Source organism: Amphiura filiformis, chromosome 13 (assembly GCF_039555335.1).
Source record: "Amphiura filiformis chromosome 13, Afil_fr2py, whole genome shotgun sequence".
Lineage (NCBI taxonomy): Eukaryota > Metazoa > Echinodermata > Ophiuroidea > Amphilepidida > Amphiuridae > Amphiura > Amphiura filiformis.
Window position 1 is genome coordinate 2,175,757 of NC_092640.1, and position 23,794 is coordinate 2,199,550.

The 23,794-nt window shown below is 38.5% G+C and overlaps 1 protein-coding gene across 1 annotated transcript in view; it reads right to left on the bottom strand.

Moving 5' to 3' along the window:
- LOC140167884 (sulfoquinovosidase-like) overlaps window positions 1–11,127 on the bottom strand; it is a 21,422-nt gene extending 10,295 nt beyond the window's left edge. The window contains exons 1-7 of the mRNA XM_072191169.1: window positions 10,705–11,127; window positions 8,972–9,160; window positions 6,835–7,017; window positions 4,908–5,096; window positions 2,982–3,132; window positions 1,593–1,921; window positions 97–696 (exon numbers count right to left, since the gene is read on the bottom strand). Of these exons, the coding sequence (XP_072047270.1) occupies window positions 97–696; window positions 1,593–1,921; window positions 2,982–3,132; window positions 4,908–5,096; window positions 6,835–7,017; window positions 8,972–9,160; window positions 10,705–11,022 (1,959 nt within the window). The 5' untranslated portion in view covers window positions 11,023–11,127. The remainder of the gene's footprint in view (window positions 1–96; window positions 697–1,592; window positions 1,922–2,981; window positions 3,133–4,907; window positions 5,097–6,834; window positions 7,018–8,971; window positions 9,161–10,704) is intronic.
- Window positions 11,128–23,794: the final 12,667 nt, after the last annotated feature.

Consider the following 23,794-nt stretch of genomic DNA (forward strand, 5'->3'; position numbering starts at 1 on the left):
AATACCATTTAAAATTCACACTCCCTGTGTGAGAGCTTTAGGTCATGTCATCCATAGGGGGTGTATGGATTTCAACTGGAATAGCCCCTTGCTTACCGCATCCTTTCCAGGAAGATACACCTCCCATGATTCTTTGCCTTCAGAATAGACAGGTGCTACTAACAAATCAGTTCCATACAAGTACTGATATTTAACACTGTAACAGTTGGAATCAGATTCATAATGCATGAACAGTGGTCTGTGAGCTGGTATCCCTTGCTCGTGATTTTCCTTCACAAGAGCTTTAGTATAGTTACTCAGCAGATGGAAGATTTTTGTATGACGAGCAAATTCATACATGGTTCTGTCTGATGTATAAAATTGCCAGTTGTCACTCGGACGGTTGCCTTCATGTGTTCTCATCATTGGGGTAAAAGCAGCGAATTCCGCGTATCGTAAAAATAGCTCTTCCGTACGTGTGATTCCAAAGAGAGATGTGTAACCCCCTGTATCAAAATGGTGCAGTCCATATCCACTCATACCCAATGAGAGCGCTGCTGGGATAACCGATGCAAGTCCATCGTCCAATGACCAATCAACAAACTGATCTCCTGCCCATGTGATAGTGCTGTAGCGCTGTGACCCCGTGAACCCTGCACGCATCCAGAATATGATCTCACCCAGCTTCCCGGCTTCCTTCACTGCCTCTTCGTTTACCTAATTTGAAACAAAAAAAAGTTGTTTTATAAAAGCCAATAAATGAATGAATGAATGAATCAAATCATCAATCAATGTTTTAAAGCATTGAAAACAATGTGTTTCTATGAAGACAAGGCCTAAAAAATAGTTTGATAAAAAAATTAGGGTAGGTAGGTAGGGATTTTTTAAAAACTTACAGCTGTAAATTGCGTTTGTTAAAGTCCTTTGAACTTTTTTTTTCTCTTTTTTAAATTCAATTTATTTATTATTATCAGGGTCGGGCCTACTTTTAGGGTTGGTCGGGTTATGCCGATCATACAATTTTTTAGGCCCAAGTTTAAAAGAGATCCACAGAAAAGTGCCTAGACCGTATAATAATTTGTTGTATATTTTTGATGTGATATGGCAAATAAAGTTGTTACCGTATTTCGTCAAATAAAACGCCCCCGGGGGCGTTACATTTTCCCAAGGGGGGCGTTTATTCAAGGTCAATTTTAGAACGATAATTCCCGTTTAAATCATTAGGTAAACTAAAAACACACGCTAAAATGGCGAACTATGAACTAGAAACACTGACTTCTGGCTCACTTCTGGGTTTCTGATCCAGATTTTCGCCAATTATTGACGCTATTCTCGACCATGTGCGCAACTTGGTAAGCTTACTACACAAGATAGCATGGAAATATCGGCATTTTGAAACATCTTGGTTGAAAAAAGTGGTGGGGCGTTTATTTGAGGGGGGGGGCGACTATTTGACGAAATACGGTATATTAAATGGCTGTATCTGTGTCAGTGTGCTGTGGGGGTATACATGCACATTGCATGCATGCATGTCTGAATGTGTAGGTAACATTTCATTAACCAATTCACATTGCTGGTTTTTAAACATTAGCTGTAACTTTGCATCATTTTACCTGTGCCCACAGTGCTGGCCACTTATTATGCAACACTTCTCCCGTTTCACCGCTATAAAATACGCCATCAGTCGGCAAGTACTCCCCAAAATCGGCCATCCATCCCCCAAATCCCAGGTCTATCATATTCTTGCGTATAACTGTATTTTTATACCAGTATACAGCATCAGGATTGGTCAGGTCTACAATGCCGCAGAAGAATTCACCATAATCTACAACGTAGGTGTCGCCAGTGCTGTTTTTGACAAAGTAGCCATTACTGTCTGCTTCTTTGAATAAGTCTCCTTCACGGTTGAGATTGGGGTTGATGTAGGCTGTCACATAGATACCTGAAAATAAACAGTACCATTTTGTCTAATTTCTTGAGAATAAGTAATACACGTTCATTAACCTATTTCATATACAAGAAGAAAAAAAACATGTGGTTTTTGCTGTTTTTATAAGAAAATTATCAAAATTAAAAGTTGTTGGAAAATAGAAGCAAATATAAATGCATCAACTCGCAAGAAAGCACTGTGCATAGTACGCAGAGTTCGCGCACATGCATATATACACAATCAATGCATGGTTTGGATTTTTGTAACGCTTGCTCCAATTGGTTCTCGCTATCTAAGAGTGTATGAAATGATCTTAATATTCCACACAGGTAGGGTGAATTCATTCCTTGTCCTTTGAGAGTCTTATTTCTTTGTTAAGATTGCAAAACTGTTAACAGCTCTCCCTAACCCTAACATAACATAAATTCTTGCTAAGACGAAGTAAAAAACAGTAGTCTTCCCTAAGCCTAACTTTACCCTCATATACCTTGTGCAGGAACTCAAGACCTTCATTTTTTAGGAGCTTGATTGCACCAGAGCTCCAACAGCTCTCTCCTTAACAACATTTCAGGAGTATGATTTATTGAGCTCCTCACTACTTGAATCCCTATGTCTTCTATCACACGGTAGAGGATATGGTCCATGTTGTTACGGAACACGCTTGTTTAGGTGTGCACAAACTGTGTGCAAGTAGCGTGTTGTAAGTGTAGTGCGTAATAAGCCTAAGAATGAGAATAAATTTCCTCTACCATGTGATAGATGACAGGCAATATTTTATCTTAGTAGATACCGACTGCGCCAGCATCCACGACTCAAAATGTTGGACCTGCCTGTTATCTATCACATGGTAGAGGATAGTAAAAACAAAAATTCTCATCGTTTTTTCAAAAAAAAAAAAAAAGCCTTCTCTAACCCTAACCCCAATGCTAACATACCTTGTGTTTTGAGATTCTTGGTTTCTTCATCCAGATTGGGATACTGCTCTGGATCCCATTCCCAATTGGCTAACATACCTTGTGTTTTGAGATTCTTGATTTCTTCATCTAGATTAGGATGCTGAACAGTAACATACCTTGTGTTTTGAGATTCTTGATTTCTTCATCTAGATTAGGGTACTGCTCAGGATCCCATTCCCAATTCCAAAACAGTCGTCTTCCAAATGATGTTGTAATCCTCCCAGCCCAATCTTGGATCCACACACCACTCACAACAACTCCTTTTTCCTGCAATGATAGGAATTTATATCAGCAGGCAGGAGAGTGTATTGAAGCAAGTAACAATAGTCTGATTTGCACACAATTGAGATGTGCATAGATTGGCCAGGCAATTCCATTTATAATCCACACTCCTCCTGTGGAAGATTTTGGAAATAACTTCCACAGGGGGAGTAATACTGAGTATGAATTTCAAATGGAATGAATACATTTAGCAGCTTCATTTGAAACTCACCCTCCATCAGTGGAAGATTCAGGCTAAATACCCTCAAAGAGGGTATGAAATTCAAATGGATCTGCCTAATGTGTTCATTCCATGCATAAAACAGCATCATCCAGGGGCGGCGCCACAGGGGGGGCAAGGGGGCAATTGCCCCCCTATAATTTTCAAAAAGAGAAAGAGAAGAAGAGAGAGAAAAGGGAGGGAGAGAAAGAGAGGAGGAGAAGAAGAAAAGGAGAAATTCCCTCCCTGGCCATGGTTAAAAGGAGGAAACTCCCCCCTTCGGATCTTGCCCCTTGTGGAATGCTGACCTACGCGGTTTTAAAGTTGTTGATTTTTATATTTTGGGCCCATTTTCGGCAAATTTTCCCCCATAAAAGTCGCGTGGCCTCTCTCTTGCCTTTTCTCCCAACAACTTTGGAAAAATCCTGGCTCGTCATTTTCCTGGTAGCGGCAACACATGCAAGTCTGTGTCATGCAGCAATTAATCATTTTAAATAAGTTTACTTTCAGTCCGATATTACACAACTTTTACGGGGTTTCATCACATTGTATCAGAAATAGTGTAATCATTATGCACCAATATACGAGCGTAAATATAAGCAATTGGCTTCATTACGGCCGGCCAGGGGCGTAGCCAGGATTTATTGGGGCTGATTTTGAAATGATGGCCCTGTTTTGGACCTTTTCCTAAAATTTTGACCAAGAAAGCATAAAGAACCTAATTTTTAGCTCGCTACACTCATGAATGGGCAATTTTTGTCCTTTTCTGACTGAAAAAGCATTTTTTTTCTCGCCACGCCGCAAAGTGGACCTTTTCGCTTTTAGTGATCATAGGGGCACCTTCCAACGCTCCTGGTTTCTGACTAAAATAACCTCATATTTGGCCATTTTAGACTAAAAAGTGCCAATTTTTTCGTGCTTCCCGCGACTTTATTTTACATTTCCACCATATTTCACTTCTCGCACATTTGTACCATGAACTTATTCTGTTGCCAAAAGGTGCTGGATTTGCCTAAAACCAGCGGGCTGAAAGTTGGGCCCAGGAATGAAATCCATAAAAATATGCGGTTAGAAAATAAATAAATAACCCTAAAAGGGGTGAAAATGGTGCATCAAATGGCTTCATTTGTGCTTTCATTTTGAAAATTTTCCCAATTCTGAGGGCTGCACATCCCCCTCAGACCCCTCTGCGTCAGCAAGAAAAGGCTTGACGAGCAGCGCTATCGCTGCATAACAAATTTCCACAATTGTTTTGCCCCCCCTATCAAAATACCCTGGCGCCGCCCCTGGCATCATCTCAAATCCATTCAGGTATGTTTAGGCATCCAAGGTAACCTCAGGCCACATTCATAAACATTTATCGATCTTACAAGTCTTGAAATAGAACAGTATGTATATAGTAGTTTTAAAGATAATACAGCCCCTAATTACCTGTGCCTGTTCAATATAGCCCAACATAGCATTGGTACCTAATCCATTCAGGTATGTTTGAGCATGCTAGATAACCTCATGCTCTATTCACATGATCCTACAAAAAGGAACCTGATAATCAGCCCGTTACCTGTGCCTGTTCAATATATCCCAACATAGCATCGGTACCTCCCTGCACACCTAACACAGCGCCCTCTCTAATCCATTCAGGTAGTAATGGTTGGCGTCCTAGATATCCCGATAGTTTGCCGACTAGCTCTGCATACGATGCACCTGTCTCAAAGTACATCTTGCCGGGCATAGTCCCCCAGATTTGAACCTGACAAGTGAATGATAAGAAATATGTAAATAAATGTATAAATCTGGCAGCTCTGCATGCAGTAAACATCACAACGTACAAGTGACTTGTCTGCTCGGGTTAGAAAATATGTTCGTGCAAATGTTTTCTAGTCAGAAATTAGTCTCCGAGTATTTTTCCTTTATAGAACTGGGGCCCGAGCACTGATGAAGACCTCAGCATTGCTGGATGCAGATGTTTTTGTTGACTTGGAACTTTTGCCATTGTAAAGGATTATGTCCGACACAGCATATTTCAAGGCCTTATTTTGCGGCATGTCTCTGAATCAGTGGAAGAAACTCTACTTGGAACCTACTACATAACTTTTCATGCCGACGTAGCCACCTCTACTTTATTAAATAAATGTATGTATATAGGATGCATATTAATATAGGATGCATATTATATTTAATGAAGACTAAATTATCTCATAAACTCAAAATATTAACTTGGCAACATGGATAAAAAGAATACAACATTTGAAAACAATCTCAGAAGCTAAAAAGCAACATGCTTTGGAACACAGCACAGACAGATGACAATCTGAGATCATTCATTCAATCAATCAATCAATCAATCAATCAATCAACCAGTCAATCAATCAATATGAGGTCAATCATTCATTCATTAATTCAGTCAGTCAGTCAGTCAGTCAGTCACTCAGTCAGTCACTCAGTCAGTCAGCAAGTCAGTGAGGCAATCAGTCAGTCAGTTAGTCAATCAACCAATCAATCAATCAATCAATCAATCAATCAATCAATCAATCAATCAATCAGTCAATCAATCAATCAGTCAGTCAGTCAATCAATCATCATTTGTAAAGGTCCAAGATCATAAATTATTATATAATATGAAGCTTCCATCTATACCACTCATTTTTAGTACTGAATGACGATTAAATCAAACTGTTCAGTATTTTTACAAAACTGTTCAATATATCTTGATACCCGCACGCTCATCACAATACCCAGAAGGCACGCATCACATAAACGCAGTATTCACGTGAGGCGTTCACAAACAGTGATTGAGACTAATTTTGGTACTGCACGACTCCCTCTGATGTGCAGCAAGTCATGTTGTCCTGCGAAGCACAAAAGCAGCACAAAACTGCAGCTAAAATGCGATTTCATCGGGTATCTGAGTTAATCAGGATCAGTAGCTTAATATTGACGGTGCACAGAGAACATGGTTACTCGTTTCACGGCGGTATTGCAGTAATTAGGCCTACAACATTTTCACGGTAAGCTTACACAATTTTCTGCGTGGTGCGTGTGTGTGCATTCAATCAACACAATAGCAAGGCCAGCCTAGCCTTGACTAGGCCTAGCCTACGTGTATGCCTAGGCCTGTGTCTATAAAAAGCCGTTCGTTTCTGATGCATGAATGTTTTCATTTATGAGTTTCAGTCAGCTTCATATTATATAATAATAATAATATTGGATGGCTTTATTTGGGTTGTATGAGAATATACTGCACTTGCCATGAATGATATTCGACTCGTTGAATATCATTCATGGCGCGTGCAGTATATTCTCATACAACCCTCAATGCCATCCAATATTATATAAATACTGATCTAAGTGCTGGAGCTCAAAAAGTTACTGCTGATTTTGTTTTCAAATTTATTGACAGCACTTCAAACAAACCACGTAAATCACCCACATATTGTACGTCAAATCCTGAATTCAATTGGAACAGCCCATTCCATGGTATGACCTACCTCGTGGAATTTATCATGAGTAAAATCCAATTCTCCGTAACTTGTGAAGGAAAAATGACAGTAATATTTGCGTGTAGATACAAATGTTGGCTGGGCCCAGTAGGTTGTGTGATAATCACCACCACCACCATCATTGTTATAAGCCATGAAAGTCACCTCTGTGCTGGGGTTGCGGCCTACACCCTGTCAAGAAATAAAATACATGTCAGACAGAGTTAGGAAGATAGTACACACCCCACACCATGCACACACCCACCCACCATCATTGTTATTGGCCATGAAGGTCACCTCTGTGCTAGGGTTGTGTCCTACACCCTGTCAAGAAATAAAAAGCATGTCAGACAGGGTTAGACAGATATAGCACACACCCCCACCATGCACCCACCCACCCACCATCATTGTTATTGGCCATGAATGTCACCTCTGTGCTGGGATTGCATCCTACACCCTGTCAAGAAATAAAAGGCATGTCAGACAGAGTTAGGAAGATAGCACACACCCCACACCATGCACACAACCACCCACCATCATTGTTATAGGCCATGAAGGTCACCTCTGTGCTGGGGTTGCGTCCTATGCCCTATCAAGAAATAAAAAGCATGTCAGACAGGGTTAGACAGATAGCACACACCCAACACCATGCACACACCCACCCACCATCATTGTTATTGGCCATGAAGGTCACGTCTGTGCTGGGCTTGCGTCCTACGCCCTGTAAAGAAATAAAAGACAGTCAGACAGGGGTAGACAGATAGCACACCCCCACACCATGCATACACCCACCCACCATGTTCCCCCCATCATGACTGTCTGTTCACGTAAGGCTGTCGGTACACAAAAGGCATTGGTTAAAAAATACTTGTGTGAACAATAGACTATGTTTAAGAAAAAACATCAAAAAATGTATAAAAAATAATTCTGTCGGTACATTTACAAGTTGTGCCCCGACCCCTGGTTCCGAAATCCTGGCTATGCCACTGAATTACATTATATTGTGTGTTGATGCAACCAGACATGTTTTGTAATGCACTGATGCACGTCACATAGATCATTATCAGACATGCAGTTGTGTGCAAGTACCGGAACAATGAAGAAGAATATTGGAATTTAAAAACAAATTGCAGTGGACCTATTCACTTACATGCATAAAGTGCATGCATGGACTTGAATGCCCATAAAATTGACCTTTTTGAGCTAATTTTGAGCTATCATGCATGTTGTTTTTTTAAATTATTATTATTAAAATAAGCAGTGTGCTACATGTATGCAGGATTTTTTTCACTGTGTTTTTAGCCTACCGATTCCCTGGGGGCACTCTAACTTTGGAGGTGACGCGTATGTAGAGCTGTTAAGACCCCTTTTTCAGCATTGCTGTCACCCAAAGACCACATATCAAACACATGTTCTGTCACCCGAAGACCCTTTATGTTTCCATTTGATCTGTCACCCAAAGACCCTTATTTTTCAATTTGAACATCAACTTTCATTTATCACTGATTTTGTTACTTATTTTGAAAAAAAATGTTTCTGTGGCACTGTTTTGGCTCTTACCCAAAGTTCAATTTAAGAAAAAGGTCATGTTCTCACCCAATGACCCCACATTTTTTACATTTTGCTCTCACCAAATGCCACAAAACATGCTCTCACCCAAATCACCCCATATGTTTTACATTTTGCTCTCACCGAATGCCCCTTATTGTGAAAGTGTCAGCCATATATCCATTTCATATTGAAGAGCCCCCCGACCGATTCCTTGTTTTGGGCACAAAAAAACATGTTAAAAAGGTCCCACGCATAGGGCTACGTGCTAGAATGGCTGTCACATATACTAATGCACATGCAGGTTTGAAAGAAACCTTTCATTTTTTGTGGCCTAAACTGTACATACAGTGACAGTATCAGGATTTTTTTTGTTTTTTTGCAGGGGGAGGAAGAAAAAATGTGAGAAATTGGCTCAAAATTGGCCAAATTTGACCAAAAAAATAGGCATTTTCAGTCAGCAATCTAACTGGGGAGAAAGAAGCAAATGTGTGGGGGTGTGTGCGTGTGAAGGGGGGGGGGGAAGCTCAAGTGCGTCTGTGTGTGGGGGGGGGATGTAATTCCCCCTCCCTTATTGCATTATGCACTGCATACATACCTGTTCCCTGACCCAAATTGGGAAATTTTTCCCTCGTAAATCAAAATATGAGAATTGTTCCCCGCCTCCATAGACATGTTCATCTTCCTCCGCATACAGCCGGATCCAGATATGATTTCTACCTGTCGGCAGTGATGTAAAACTAATCACATTATCATGGTCATCTTCATTGCTCAAGGTGGCTGTAGTCTGCAAAACAATATTTATATCCAATTTATAATCACAACACACAGATTTTGCTTTTAGTTTGATGTAGGAGGCAGCTAATTAAGGTATTCCATTTGTGAAATTTTCTCCTTAACTCTCTTCACGCGGGTGTCGACTGCAGGCGACAAGTTTCGAATTGTTTTATAAAATTCAAAAATTTCAGAAATGTAAATTTTCATGACCATATTTGGAATCAGCATGAAAAATGCATTAGAATGAGTACAAACACGCCCAGTATTGATTCAGTAGTTCTTAAGAGAGCTCTTGATATTTTGAGAAAATATTTCAAAACTTCAACTTTTTCCGTTGAAGCTAGCACGCAGAGCATTAAGGAAGATTTAGCTCGTCTTCCCCAGAGGAGTCTGACTTACGAACACATTAGGCAGCTCAATCAATTTTAATTTCATCGGGGGTTCTCAAGGAGTACCCATGCTAGATCTGGGGTTCCTGGAGGTATTTAGCGGGAATCGTTTTAAATAAAAACATACCCCTAGCATTTTTAGGACCAGATTTCTATAAAAAGATACCCCTAATTGGACTAGTTTTTGTGAGTATCTGTGTAAGTCCCTCAGGCTATAAGACAAAGTGCACAAATAAGTCAATTATTGTACCAGAAATGACTTTTGAAATTCTGAAAGTCGCATCTGCTTTTATGTTTTATCAAAAATTTAATAAAAAAAAGGAATATGTGGGCATGCATGGAATCAAGAAAATTTGATACCCTTTAGGAGATAGTGGGACTAGAAAAGGCTACAGTGAATTTGTTTGATACCCCCTGTGAGAGTCCCGAGACTACAGGTAAATAAGTAATTCTTGGCCAAGCTTGAACTAGGACTGCTACTGCGATAAACACACATGCACATAGAGCAGGACAGAAGAAAGCATACATGTGCCTTTTTTGCGTACCTGCTTTGTACGCAACATGGATGCAATGCATATGTTCCAGCTTGGCCAAGAATTACTTAATTTACCTGTAGTCCCTTTTTTTGGAAGCATGAGTACCCAGCCATAATTCAATGATATTCAACTTTGCCCAACCATATCACAATGCAAACAGTTAGGCTTAGGCAGTTTAAAAATATTGTTTGGTTCTTGCATTGTTTTCTGGAGTTGGTCCCATTTTTTTAAATTTTCAAGCTGAGTTTTCAAGTATAGGCCCCTACTGTTTGATTTTAAACCACCACCAATTCATTATGTTGAAAAGTATTAAATAACATGAACCACTCCAAAGATCAGCTTTTGTTGTTATCTGCATGCTCATCAGATCCTTCAAACAAAAATAAATAAAAATAAAAATAAAGAACTGAAACTGCTACAATGGCAAATTTGCCTTGCAAGTAAAACAACAAAAACTAAATGAAAAAAAACATGCCTCCCACCCTCATCAATTCATGAAACTTGACGAGAACCAAAAGATTGACTTTTAGCGGCCTTATCTATGCCTCAGATTACAACAACAAACTGTAGAGATTACTTATAGATCTAAATTTAACTTGATAATGGTTCAACCCATATACCATACTTACCATTAATTCTCCATAGCGATGAAATGTAACAGTAAATGAACCTTCCGATTCACTCACATTAAAATCAGTCAGTCCAATTCTCTCCTCCACATAATCACTAGTATTAAAATTACCTAAACGACTCTTAAACTTGTACTCTCCAGTTCCTACATACAAGAAAGGTGATTCAGCGGTGTGTTCAATCACTCTAGTGTCATCAACGGACACAGTCAGTGTGGTGTCATCATATTGTATAGTGAATTCTCCTTGACATAATGAGTCAAATTGTACCAATAGCATTAATAATAACACTGATATATATCCCCATGTGGTTAACATGGTGAATTAACACAACTAATTAGCTTTAAAACCTAATGACTGCACTAAAAGAAAGATTTCTCTTATTGTAACAAGTAGGCCTATCAGCTAGCAGCATGTATGTAAATAATGTTGTTACTGTTAGGGCCTACCTGTATAGTACATGTGATAATTTTCACGTAATGAATATTTTCACTGCAAAATTGTTAAACTTTTCACTGGCTTAAATTAATATGTCATGTTATACGAAGACCAGCAGTGACATGTGACCTACTCACTATGAAATATTTTCACACATTTCAATTTTTACATTATTATACTTATTGTTCAAAATAATTGTGAAATTACTGGTGTGTAAACCCGGGGTGTAAACATTTCTACTTCAAAATCTTATTTGCCTGCATGCTGCAAGTTCGAGGCCAGCATTACACTGCATTTAATTGTGCAAATAACATCTCTAATTGCTGCCCTTTATCACTTCAACTTTAAATAAGATTTTGTGGCCGGTGGTTTTGAGATTCTTTAAGGTGGCTGTGTACTCTCAGACATGCATGTAGTAAAAGTGCAATAACTTTGTAATTATTCGCGCAAGACATATAAAAGTATACATTTTTATAAAGGCAAGACATCAATAAATCTTAATATAAATACAGATTTGGGGTAAAAACAACAATTATGAAGAAAATCACAAAAAGTGAGTTTTTGGCAATTTTGTTAGGTACATCATAACAAAAAACACTCTTTCCAAAATATTTCATTTTGTTTTTAGCTCAATCTTGAGGCTCCATTCCAAAAACGGTTTTTTATTTTTTGATATTGGCCTTAGTTTTTGAGATATTGACCATATAAGGCATCAAATTGAACTTTTTAAAATTCACAAACGCCTATTTGCACAAAATGATGCCTAAAATCGGAAATAGACCAAAATATAAAAAATGAGAAAACCGTTTCTTGAGTCGATCATGCTTTTTACGATGATCATATTTGCTTACCTATAGATGCTGTATTTATTGAGTTATCGTGTACCTAAATCGTCATTTTACCGAGAAAATGAACATTGAAATAATGGCCGTTAAAGTTTAAAGTGGTCACATTTTGCCCTTTCATCGAATCTCATAGGAGAATGCGGCAGTTTTCGTTTTTCTACCTTATAAATTATGTGAACAACGGGTAAATCCACAGCCCGTTGAGAAGTTTGAGCGAAATCCATTCATAACTTGATATTCAAATCGAGGAAAAGAACTTGAAAAAACCCACATTTTATCAGCTAAAACGGAGCCATTTGACCACTTGAAATTAGTGTTTCCAAAGGATGCGCCACGCATGCAGATAAGCGTCGGCGTATGCGTAGCGTATCTGTGCGTTAACAAATTATGCGCGACGTAGCGCGATGCGTTGTTGCTTGGCGTGTCACCCCGCTGATACAACAAAGATTTTCTCTCTTTTAAAATTGCAAACACGAATGAAATAGTGAAATAAAATCCATAAAATAGCGCAGTTGGAGTTTATAAATCTGGATTTTCTTTCCTTGTATTTATAAAAAACATAACAAAGTAACAAATATCAAAAAAGCTCAATTTTGCGAAAGAAACAACGTCTTGAGTACACAGCCGCGTTAAGGGATCTGGAATGAGCGTTTATGGCGTTTGGACAGTATTTTTTGTGGGACATGAGAGCACCTCGGACGTATCAAATTGCATTCTGAATACGAAGCATGTCTTTCTGATATCAAATAATTTTCATTTTTTGAAATTCACGATATAATACAAATTTTATGACAAATTATTACAATTTGATATTTTTCAAATTTTTGATATATAACAGTCCTCGAAATAAATTTATAAATCTAATGATATATTCTTAAAGTGTATGTAGCTGGGAGGAAAAGCTGACGATCAATTGAAAATTTTGACCTTTTATATTGAAGATATGGATTTTTTTCCCAAAAAGACCTATTTTTGTTTGGTGTTTTGGGAAAAAAATCCATATCTTCAATTCGAAAGGTCAAAATTTTCAATTGATCATCGGCTTTTCATCCCACCTACGTACACTTAAGTATAAATCATCAGATTTATAAAGTTTACTTCAAGTACTGTTAAATATCAAAAATATCAATTTTTAATGATTTGCCATAAAATGTGTATTACATTGCGAATTTCAACAAATCCAAATTATTTGATATCAGAAGGAGATTCTTTGTATTCAGAATGCAATTCGATGTCTGATGTGCTCTAATGTCCCACAATAAATACTGTCCAAACGTCCATACCCCAGCCCTTAACTCACTCAATTTGTTTAATCACCCCCAAAGACTTGTACTATAAGACTAATTTCAGGTTATGCATTCTAATTTTTGGAAAACATGTATCTTTTTGTAACAAATTATCAAAATTAACATAAAATAATAAATTTATGAGCAAACTCTTAGCCTATAATACAAATAAAAAATTTAATGCTTGAACTTGTGCCAAGTCTTTGAATTCTGTAACTGAAATTATCAGAATACAAAATTGCAAGATTTTAGCCCATTTCTCCTAAAATTGCAAAATTATTCAAATTTGACTTTTTATCCAGTTAGAACTAAGTAAAGGAGTTTTGTTTCATTTGGCAAAACATGATAATATCTTTTAATCCAACAAATTAGTGCTGTATAATGTGACCAAGCTAATTTAGCATAATTATACATTTTTATTATGATAATGAAAATACTACAACTACCAAAACTATAAGTGATTCCATTTCTTGTCCTTTGGTCATTTCTCCTTGGAAGAGATCATATAAATGAGCCTATAGAAAAGGGAGTCATTGATATACCAAAAGACCCAAAATGCTACCCATGATTGCAGCACATCACTGTATGGCCATTAGTACTGAGTACCCACCGGCATGTCCAGGATCTTTTCCTGCGGGGGGCCGGGCGGGGGGCTCAGAGGGGCTTTCAGATTTATACCGGGGGCTTAATGGCTAAAATCACCAAAAAACGGCTGATTTTACATGTTTTTAACAATTAAGTGCGGGGAGCTTCAGCACCCAAAGCCCCCCTGGACATGCCACTGGTACCCCCAGGCCTATACACCGCCCCACACACATACACAGAAGAATACACCATTACAAAATCCCCCTCTACATCTAAAGCCAGGGCAGGGTGAGATAAGCAGCTATCAAATTTACAAAAAGTCAGCATCAATAAAATTGCGACCCCCCTATTTAAGCAACAAAATTCTATGACCCGCCACCACCAATACAGGCTAAAATTAAACAGGCTAAAATTGTATTGAAATCCGTCTTTTTGAATATAATAAACACACTATCTGTGGTCATCTTGTGACTCCCTACATTTTGGTCATCAAACATTTTTTGACCCCTATTTTCTTTCTAAAAATTTATGGCCCCTGGGTATATTTGGGACCCCCTTCCAAAGAAAATGATAGCCCCTAAAAATGAAATGCTATGAAGCAGCCTATAGATATGCAGCCTTTTATATTCTATCCTAGATAAATCAATTCATATAAAATGATATGTCTAATGGACCAATTATAAATATCAATGACAATAGTTTCCTTTCTGATACATTTATTTATAAACTGTGTACAGGGTCATGGTTGCATTGCATGAATGGATATTTATTACCATGAACACTCACTATTTAGCCACTGTGCTATTTAGCCTATATACTTGATACACCAACCAATTACACTTGACTGAGCGGTGTTGAGCATAAAAGAAAACCAGTTGATTCGCACATTGAATTTGTGAATTAATTTATGCTTCATACACTCTTTGATAGCGAGAACTAATCAGAGCAAGCGTTAGAAAAATCTAAAACATGCACTGATTGTGTCTAATGCACAGACGCGCACGCCGCGTACAATGCGCAGTGCTTTTGGACGCGTTCATTTTTCTTGCGGGTTTATGCATTTATATAATTGCTTTTATTTTCCAACACTTTTAGTGAAAATATTGAAGTTATAAAAACGGCAAAAATCATGGAATTTTTTCTTGTGTATGGAATAGGTTAATAAATGCGTATCACTTGTTGCTTGTGAAATTGTACAGAATAATGCACACATACTGAGATTTTGGTGCATCTAATGCACTCCCCCTTCGGGGCTTGTGCATTAGATGCATCAAAATCTTAGTACTTGTATGTGTGCATTATTTAGTACAACTTCACTCCCAGCAAGTGATATGCATTCATTAACCTATAATTAAAGCCATATTGTAACATTTGCAGAGGACGCCCTTTTATAAGGCATTGATTACAGGGGCATAACTTTCAAATTTTACAATTTAAGTTTGTGAAAATTGATGAGCATCTTTAGATTTTACACCAAACAACCTGAAATTGCCATTGTAGAATGTTGCTATAAATTATTTCAAGTACTAGCTAACAGTAGAAACAATTAACAAAAAATAAAAGCAAATTTGATACAATATATATGTATATAAAATTCAGCCAAATTTTATGTTCTCAACTTTAATACTTTATGCTTTTTGAAGACACAATACATTATTAAACCAGATCTTATACCACTGATAGTCATGACTCATGACTATTAATAGTCAACTTAGACACACAACACTATAATTTCAAGTCTTTATTCAGTCTTCTCTGAAACTGATTATATTTATTCATGAACAGCATTTTACACAATTACTGTAAGAAAAATAAGTTACGTACCACCCTGTATACAATATTGGTATATATCATCTCTTTCAATACAGAAAAATTACAAAGAGTTGTTAGCAATTACATGTACATCAATATTTGTTCCCTTCAAAAATGAAATGGTTGTCGAACCACAAGTCTCGCCTGCTTTTGCGACCACCTGCTTCTGCTACCACCTGCTTTTGCAATTACTTTTGGTAGCAGAAGTAAAGCAAATCCCAAATACCGTATTTCCTCGAATAGTCGCCCCTTCAAATAAATGCCCCTAAACACTTTTTCAACCAAGTTGTTTCAAAACTGATGATATTTCCATGTTATCTTGTGTAGTAAGCTTACCAAAGCTCACACATTGTCGATAATGGCATCGGTAATTGGCGAAAATCTGGTCGGAAACCCTGAACCGGAAGTTAGCATTCCTACAGTTCATTAGTGCATCATTACAGGGCTTTAAGCTTACCTAATGATTTTAACAGGATTTATCATTCTATAAATGACCTCTAATAAATGCCCCCCCCCCTTTGGAAAATGCAATGCCCCAGGGGCGACTATTCGAGGAAATGCGGTAGGATATCCGAAGACATGAGAAGTGAACACCATGCAAAGTAAATATTCATTAGAGACCATTTTTTTTCATTTTACACATTGACCTTTTTGACCACCATATGTGACCTTTGATACCCCCACATGTCGGTACCCATAGTTTGGTTGCAATAGGAATAGGATTTGAACTGTCCACCTGAGAGCATTTAATCAAACTTTAACCAATTTGTCACAGTATACAAAGTGTCCCATAAAAAGGTTACATGTAGAAAATAAGCCGCATTTTGTGATGCTACAACAAAACAATGTCATTTTTTTCAAATCTTATTTATTCATCCTTCTTGTAATTGTCTACAAAGTTTCAACTCTATCTTAAAAGCACCTTAACTTATGAGTGCAAGATGACAGCTGGTGTCAAGAGTGACTAACTATCAAAATATCACACAATGAAAGTTGAACACATGCACACCTTTGTTTTCACAAAAGAAACTTATTGAAAATTGAATATTGTACACTGAAAATAAATCTTGACTCATAGTGGTAGCAAATTAGAGAAGAACATGTTTTTGGTGAAGGCATTTCTGCATGCTGAGCTGTCATCAACATAGTGAACTTAATAATAATCTTTTGCATTTAGGTCTTAATTGGATCTTGTTTAGTTGAAATCGCTGCTGTGTTACAGTGTTACATACTGTCAGAATATAATAATATCATACCGGTATATAGTTCTGACTGAACTCTTGAAATAAAGCTGAGCAAGTTTTACTCTCTGTTTATCAGTAAAACACCATGTCATCTGTCAAATAAAGTTGAATCTGAATCTGAATCATACTATGGCTGGGCCTACTCAAATGCCCCGCCAAATGCAAGGTGGCTATGACGATGCATGAACCTCAAGTTGCATTATGTCACGTAAACAGCTTGCTCGTGAATGCTGGCTAAATATGCACGTTGTGAACTTGACATTCACAGGGGGTACTGGTAGAGCGTACATAGATTATATCATGGAAAGGACATATTTGTTAAAACATTTTTTGGGGGACATCCGGTACATACAGATACAGCCATACATACATATATATAGATGTGTATAGTGATTATATAGTCTCCTCCTTTCAGGCGTGACAAAAACATACATACATAATAAATGTAAGCATTTATGTGGTACCTATAGAACAGTTAGCAAAGCATTTTATATTTTATTCCCCTGCAACTAGTAAATGAAAAATTTGAATGCATATTTAAGATATTGCTTGATAATACACAGTTATCTTCAACTGATCTTATTCAATTCTAATATGGATCTCACATATATTCATGAGGTTATGAATCAATTCTAATCCCCAGACATTACGGACTGCAATTGGATCACACGCATCATGTATATTTCATGAGGTTATGAATCAATTCTAATCCCCAGACATTACGGACTGCAATTGGATCACACGCTTCATGTATATTCATGAGGTTATGAATCAATTCTAATCCCCAGACATTACGGACTGCAATTGGATCACACGCAACATGTATATTTCATGACGTTATGAATCAATTCTAAGCCCCGGACATTGTGGACTGCAATTGGATCACACGCATCATGTATATTCATGAGGTTATGGATCAATTCTAAGCCCCGGACATAGCGGACTGCAATTGGATCACACGCATCATGTATATTCATGAGGTCATGAATCAATTCTAAGCCCCGGACATTGTGGACTGCAATTGGATCACACGCATCATGTATATTCATGAGGTTATGAATCAATTCTAAGCCCCTGGACATTGCGGACTGCAATTGGATCACACGCATCATGTATATTCATGAGGTTATGAATAAATTCTAATCCCCAGACATTACGGACTGCAATTGGATCACATGGATCATGTATATTCACGAGGTTATGAATAAATTCTAATCCCCAGACATTACGGACTGCAATTGGATCACACGCATCATGTATATTCATGAGGTTATGAATCAATTCTAATCCCCAGACATTACGGACTGCAATTGGATCACAAGCTTCATGTATATTCATGAGGTTATGAATCAATTCTAATCCCCAGACATTACGGACTGCAATTGGATCACACGCAACATGTATATTTCATGAGGTTATGAATCAATTCTAAGCCCCGGACATTGTGGACTGCAATTGGATCACACGCATCATGTATATTCATGAGGTTATGGATCATTCTAAGCCCCGGACATAGCGGACTGCAATTGGATCACACGCATCATGTATATTCATGAGGTCATGAATCAATTCTAAGCCCCGGACATTGTGGACTGCAATTGGATCACACGCATCATGTATATTCATGAGGTTATGAATCAATTCTAAGCCCCGGACATTACGGACTGCAATTGGATCACATGCATCATGTATATTCATGAGGTTATGAATCAATTCTAAGCCCCGGACATAGCGTACTGCAATTGGATCACATGCATCATGTATATTCATGAGGTTATGAATCAATTCTAAGCCCTGGACATAGCGGACTGCAATTGGATCACATGCATCATGTATATTCATGAGGTTATGAATCAATTCTAAGCCCTGGACATTACGGACTGCAATTGGATCACACGCATCATGTATATTCATGAGGTTATGAATCAATTCTAAGCCCCGGACATTACGGACTGCAATTGGATCACATGCATCATGTATATTCATGAGGTTATGAATCAATTCTAAGCCCCGGACATAGCGGACTGCAATTGGATCACATGCATCATGTATATTCATGAGGTTATGAATCAATTCTAAGCCCTGGACATAGCGGACTGCAATTGGATCACACGCATCACATATATATTCATGAGGTTATGAATCAATTCTAAGCCCTGGACATAGCGGACTGCAATTGGATCACACGCATCATGTATATTCATGAGGTTATGGATCAATTCTAAGCCCCGGACATAGCGGACTGCAATTGGATCACACGCATCATGTATATTCATGAGGTTATGGATCAATTCTAAGCCCCGGACATAGCGGACTGCAATTGGATCACACGCATCATGTATATTCATGAGGTTATGAATCAATTCTAAGCCCTGGACATAGCGGACTGCAATTGGATCACACGCATCATATATATTCATGAGGTTATGAATCAATTCTAAGCCCTGGACATAGCGGACTGCAATTGGATCACACGCATCATATATATTCATGAGGTTATGAATCAATTCTAAGCCCTGGACATAGCGGACTGCAATTGGATCACACGCATCATATATATTCATGAGGTTATGAATCAATTCTAAGCCCTGGACATAGCGGACTGCAATTGGATCACACGCATCATATATATTCATGAGGTTATGGATCAATTCTTAGCCCCGGACATAGCGGACTGCAATTGGATCACATGCATCATGTATATTCATGAGGTTATGGATCAATTCTAAGCCCCGGACATAGCGGACTGCAATTGGATCACATGCATCATGTATATTCATGAGGTTATGGATCAATTCTAAGCCCCGGACATAGCGGACTGCAATTGGATCACACGCATCATGTATATTCATGAGGTTATGGATCAATTCTAAGCCCCGGACATTACGGACTGCAATTGGATCACACGCATCATGTATATTCATGAGGTTATGGATCAATTCTAAGCCCCAGACATTGCGGACTGCAATTGGATCACACGCATCATGTATATTCATGAGGTTATAAATAAATTCTAATCCCCAGACATTACGGACTGCAATTGGATCACATGGATCATGTATATTCACGAGGTTATGAATAAATTCTAATCCCCAGACATTACGGACTGCAATTGGATCACACGCATCACATATATATTCATGAGGTTATGAATCAATTCTAAGCCCCGGACATTACGGACTGCGATTGGATCACACGCATCACATATATATTCATGAGGTTATGAATCAATTCTAAGCCCCGGACATTACGGACTGCAATTGGATCACACGCATGAGGTTATGAATCAATTCTAAGCCCCTGGACATTACGGACTGCAATTGGATCACATGCATCATGTATATTCATGAGGTTATGAATCAATTCTAAGCCCCAGACATTGTGGACTGCAATCTTTACAGCAGACACGCATCACATGTATATTCATGAGGTTATGAATCAATTCTAAGCCCCGGACATTGTGGACTGCAATTGGATCACATGCATCACATATATATTCATGAGGTTATGAATCAATTCTAAGCCCCGGACATTGTGGACTGCAATCTTTACAGCAGACACGCATCACATATATATTCATGAGGTTATGAATCAATTCTAAGCCCCGGACATTGTGGACTGCAATCTTTACAGCAGACACGCATCACATGTATATTCATGAGGTTATGAATCAATTCTAAGCCCCGGACATTGTGGACTGCAATTGGATCACATGCATCACATATATATTCATGAGGTTATGAATCAATTCTAAGCCCCGGACATTGTGGACTGCAATCTTTACAGCAGACACGCATCACATATATATTCATGAGGTTATGAATCAATTCTAAGCCCCGGACATTGTGGACTGCAATCTTTACAGCAGACACGCATCACATGTATATTCATGAGGTTATGAATCAATTCTAAGCCCCGGACATTGTGGACTGCAATCTTTACAGCAGACACGCATCACATATATATTCATGAGGTTATGAATCAATTCTAAGCCCCGGACATAGCGGACTGCAATTGGATCACATGCATCATGTATATTCATGAGGTTATGAATCAATTCTAAGCCCTGGACATAGCGGACTGCAATTGGATCACACGCATCACATATATATTCATGAGGTTATGAATCAATTCTAAGCCCTGGACATAGCGGACTGCAATTGGATCACACGCATCATGTATATTCATGAGGTTATGGATCAATTCTAAGCCCCGGACATAGCGGACTGCAATTGGATCACACGCATCATGTATATTCATGAGGTTATGGATCAATTCTAAGCCCCGGACATAGCGGACTGCAATTGGATCACACGCATCATGTATATTCATGAGGTTATGAATCAATTCTAAGCCCTGGACATAGCGGACTGCAATTGGATCACACGCATCATATATATTCATGAGGTTATGAATCAATTCTAAGCCCTGGACATAGCGGACTGCAATTGGATCACACGCATCATATATATTCATGAGGTTATGAATCAATTCTAAGCCCTGGACATAGCGGACTGCAATTGGATCACACGCATCATATATATTCATGAGGTTATGAATCAATTCTAAGCCCTGGACATAGCGGACTGCAATTGGATCACACGCATCATATATATTCATGAGGTTATGGATCAATTCTAAGCCCCGGACATAGCGGACTGCAATTGGATCACATGCATCATGTATATTCATGAGGTTATGGATCAATTCTAAGCCCCGGACATAGCGGACTGCAATTGGATCACATGCATCATGTATATTCATGAGGTTATGGATCAATTCTAAGCCCCGGACATAGCGGACTGCAATTGGATCACACGCATCATGTATATTCATGAGGTTATGGATCAATTCTAAGCCCCGGACATTACGGACTGCAATTGGATCACACGCATCATGTATATTCATGAGGTTATGGATCAATTCTAAGCCCCAGACATTACGGACTGCAATTGGATCACACGCATCACATATATATTCATGAGGTTATGAATCAATTCTAAGCCCCGGACATTACGGACTGCAATTGGATCACACGCATCACATATATATTCATGAGGTTATGAATCAATTCTAAGCCCCGGACATTACGGACTGCAATTGGATCACACGCATGAGGTTATGAATCAATTCTAAGCCCCTGGACATTACGGACTGCAATTGGATCACATGCATCATGTATATTCATGAGGTTATGAATCAATTCTAAGCCCCAGACATTGTGGACTGCAATCTTTACAGCAGACAAGCATCACATGTATATTCATGAGGTTATGAATCAATTCTAAGCCCCGGACATTGTGGACTGCAATTGGATCACATGCATCACATATATATTCATGAGGTTATGAATCAATTCTAAGCCCCGGACATTGTGGACTGCAATCTTTACAGCAGACACGCATCACATATATATTCATGAGGTTATGAATCAATTCTAAGCCCCGGACATTGTGGACTGCAATCTTTACAGCAGACACGCATCACATGTATATTCATGAGGTTATGAATCAATTCTAAGCCCCGGACATTGTGGACTGCAATTGGATCACATGCATCACATATATATTCATGAGGTTATGAATCAATTCTAAGCCCCGGACATTGTGGACTGCAATCTTTACAGCAGACACGCATCACATATATATTCATGAGGTTATGAATCAATTCTAAGCCCCGGACATTGTGGACTGCAATCTTTACAGCAGACACGCATCACATGTATATTCATGAGGTTATGAATCAATTCTAAGCCCCGGACATTGTGGACTGCAATCTTTACAGCAGACACGCATCACATATATATTCATGAGGTTATGAATCAATTCTAAGCCCCGGACATTGTGGACTGCAATCTTTACAGCAGACACGCATCACATATATATTCATGAGGTTATGGATCAATTCTAAGCCCCGGACATTGTGGACTGCAATCTTTACAGCAGACACGCATCACATGTATATTCATGAGGTTATGAATCAATTCTAAGCCCCGGACATTGTGGACTGCAATCTTTACAGCAGACACGCATCACATATATATTCATGAGGTTATGAATCAATTCTAAGCCCCTGACATTGTGGACTGCAATCTTTACAGCAGACACGCATCACATATATATTCATGAGGTTATGAATCAATTCTAAGCCCCGGACATTGTGGACTGCAATTGGATCACACGCATCATATATATTCATGAGGTTATGAATCAATTCTAAGCCCTGGACATAGCGGACTGCAATTGGATCACACGCATCATATATATTCATGAGGTTATGAATCAATTCTAAGCCCTGGACATAGCGGACTGCAATTGGATCACACGCATCATATATATTCATGAGGTTATGAATCAATTCTAAGCCCTGGACATAGCGGACTGCAATTGGATCACACGCATCATATATATTCATGAGGTTATGGATCAATTCTAAGCCCCGGACATAGCGGACTGCAATTGGATCACATGCATCATGTATATTCATGAGGTTATGGATCAATTCTAAGCCCCGGACATAGCGGACTGCAATTGGATCACATGCATCATGTATATTCATGAGGTTATGGATCAATTCTAAGCCCCGGACATAGCGGACTGCAATTGGATCACACGCATCATGTATATTCATGAGGTTATGGATCAATTCTAAGCCCCGGACATTACGGACTGCAATTGGATCACACGCATCATGTATATTCATGAGGTTATGGATCAATTCTAAGCCCCAGACATTGCGGACTGCAATTGGATCACACGCATCATGTATATTCATGAGGTTATAAATAAATTCTAATCCCCAGACATTACGGACTGCAATTGGATCACATGGATCATGTATATTCACGAGGTTATGAATAAATTCTAATCCCCAGACATTA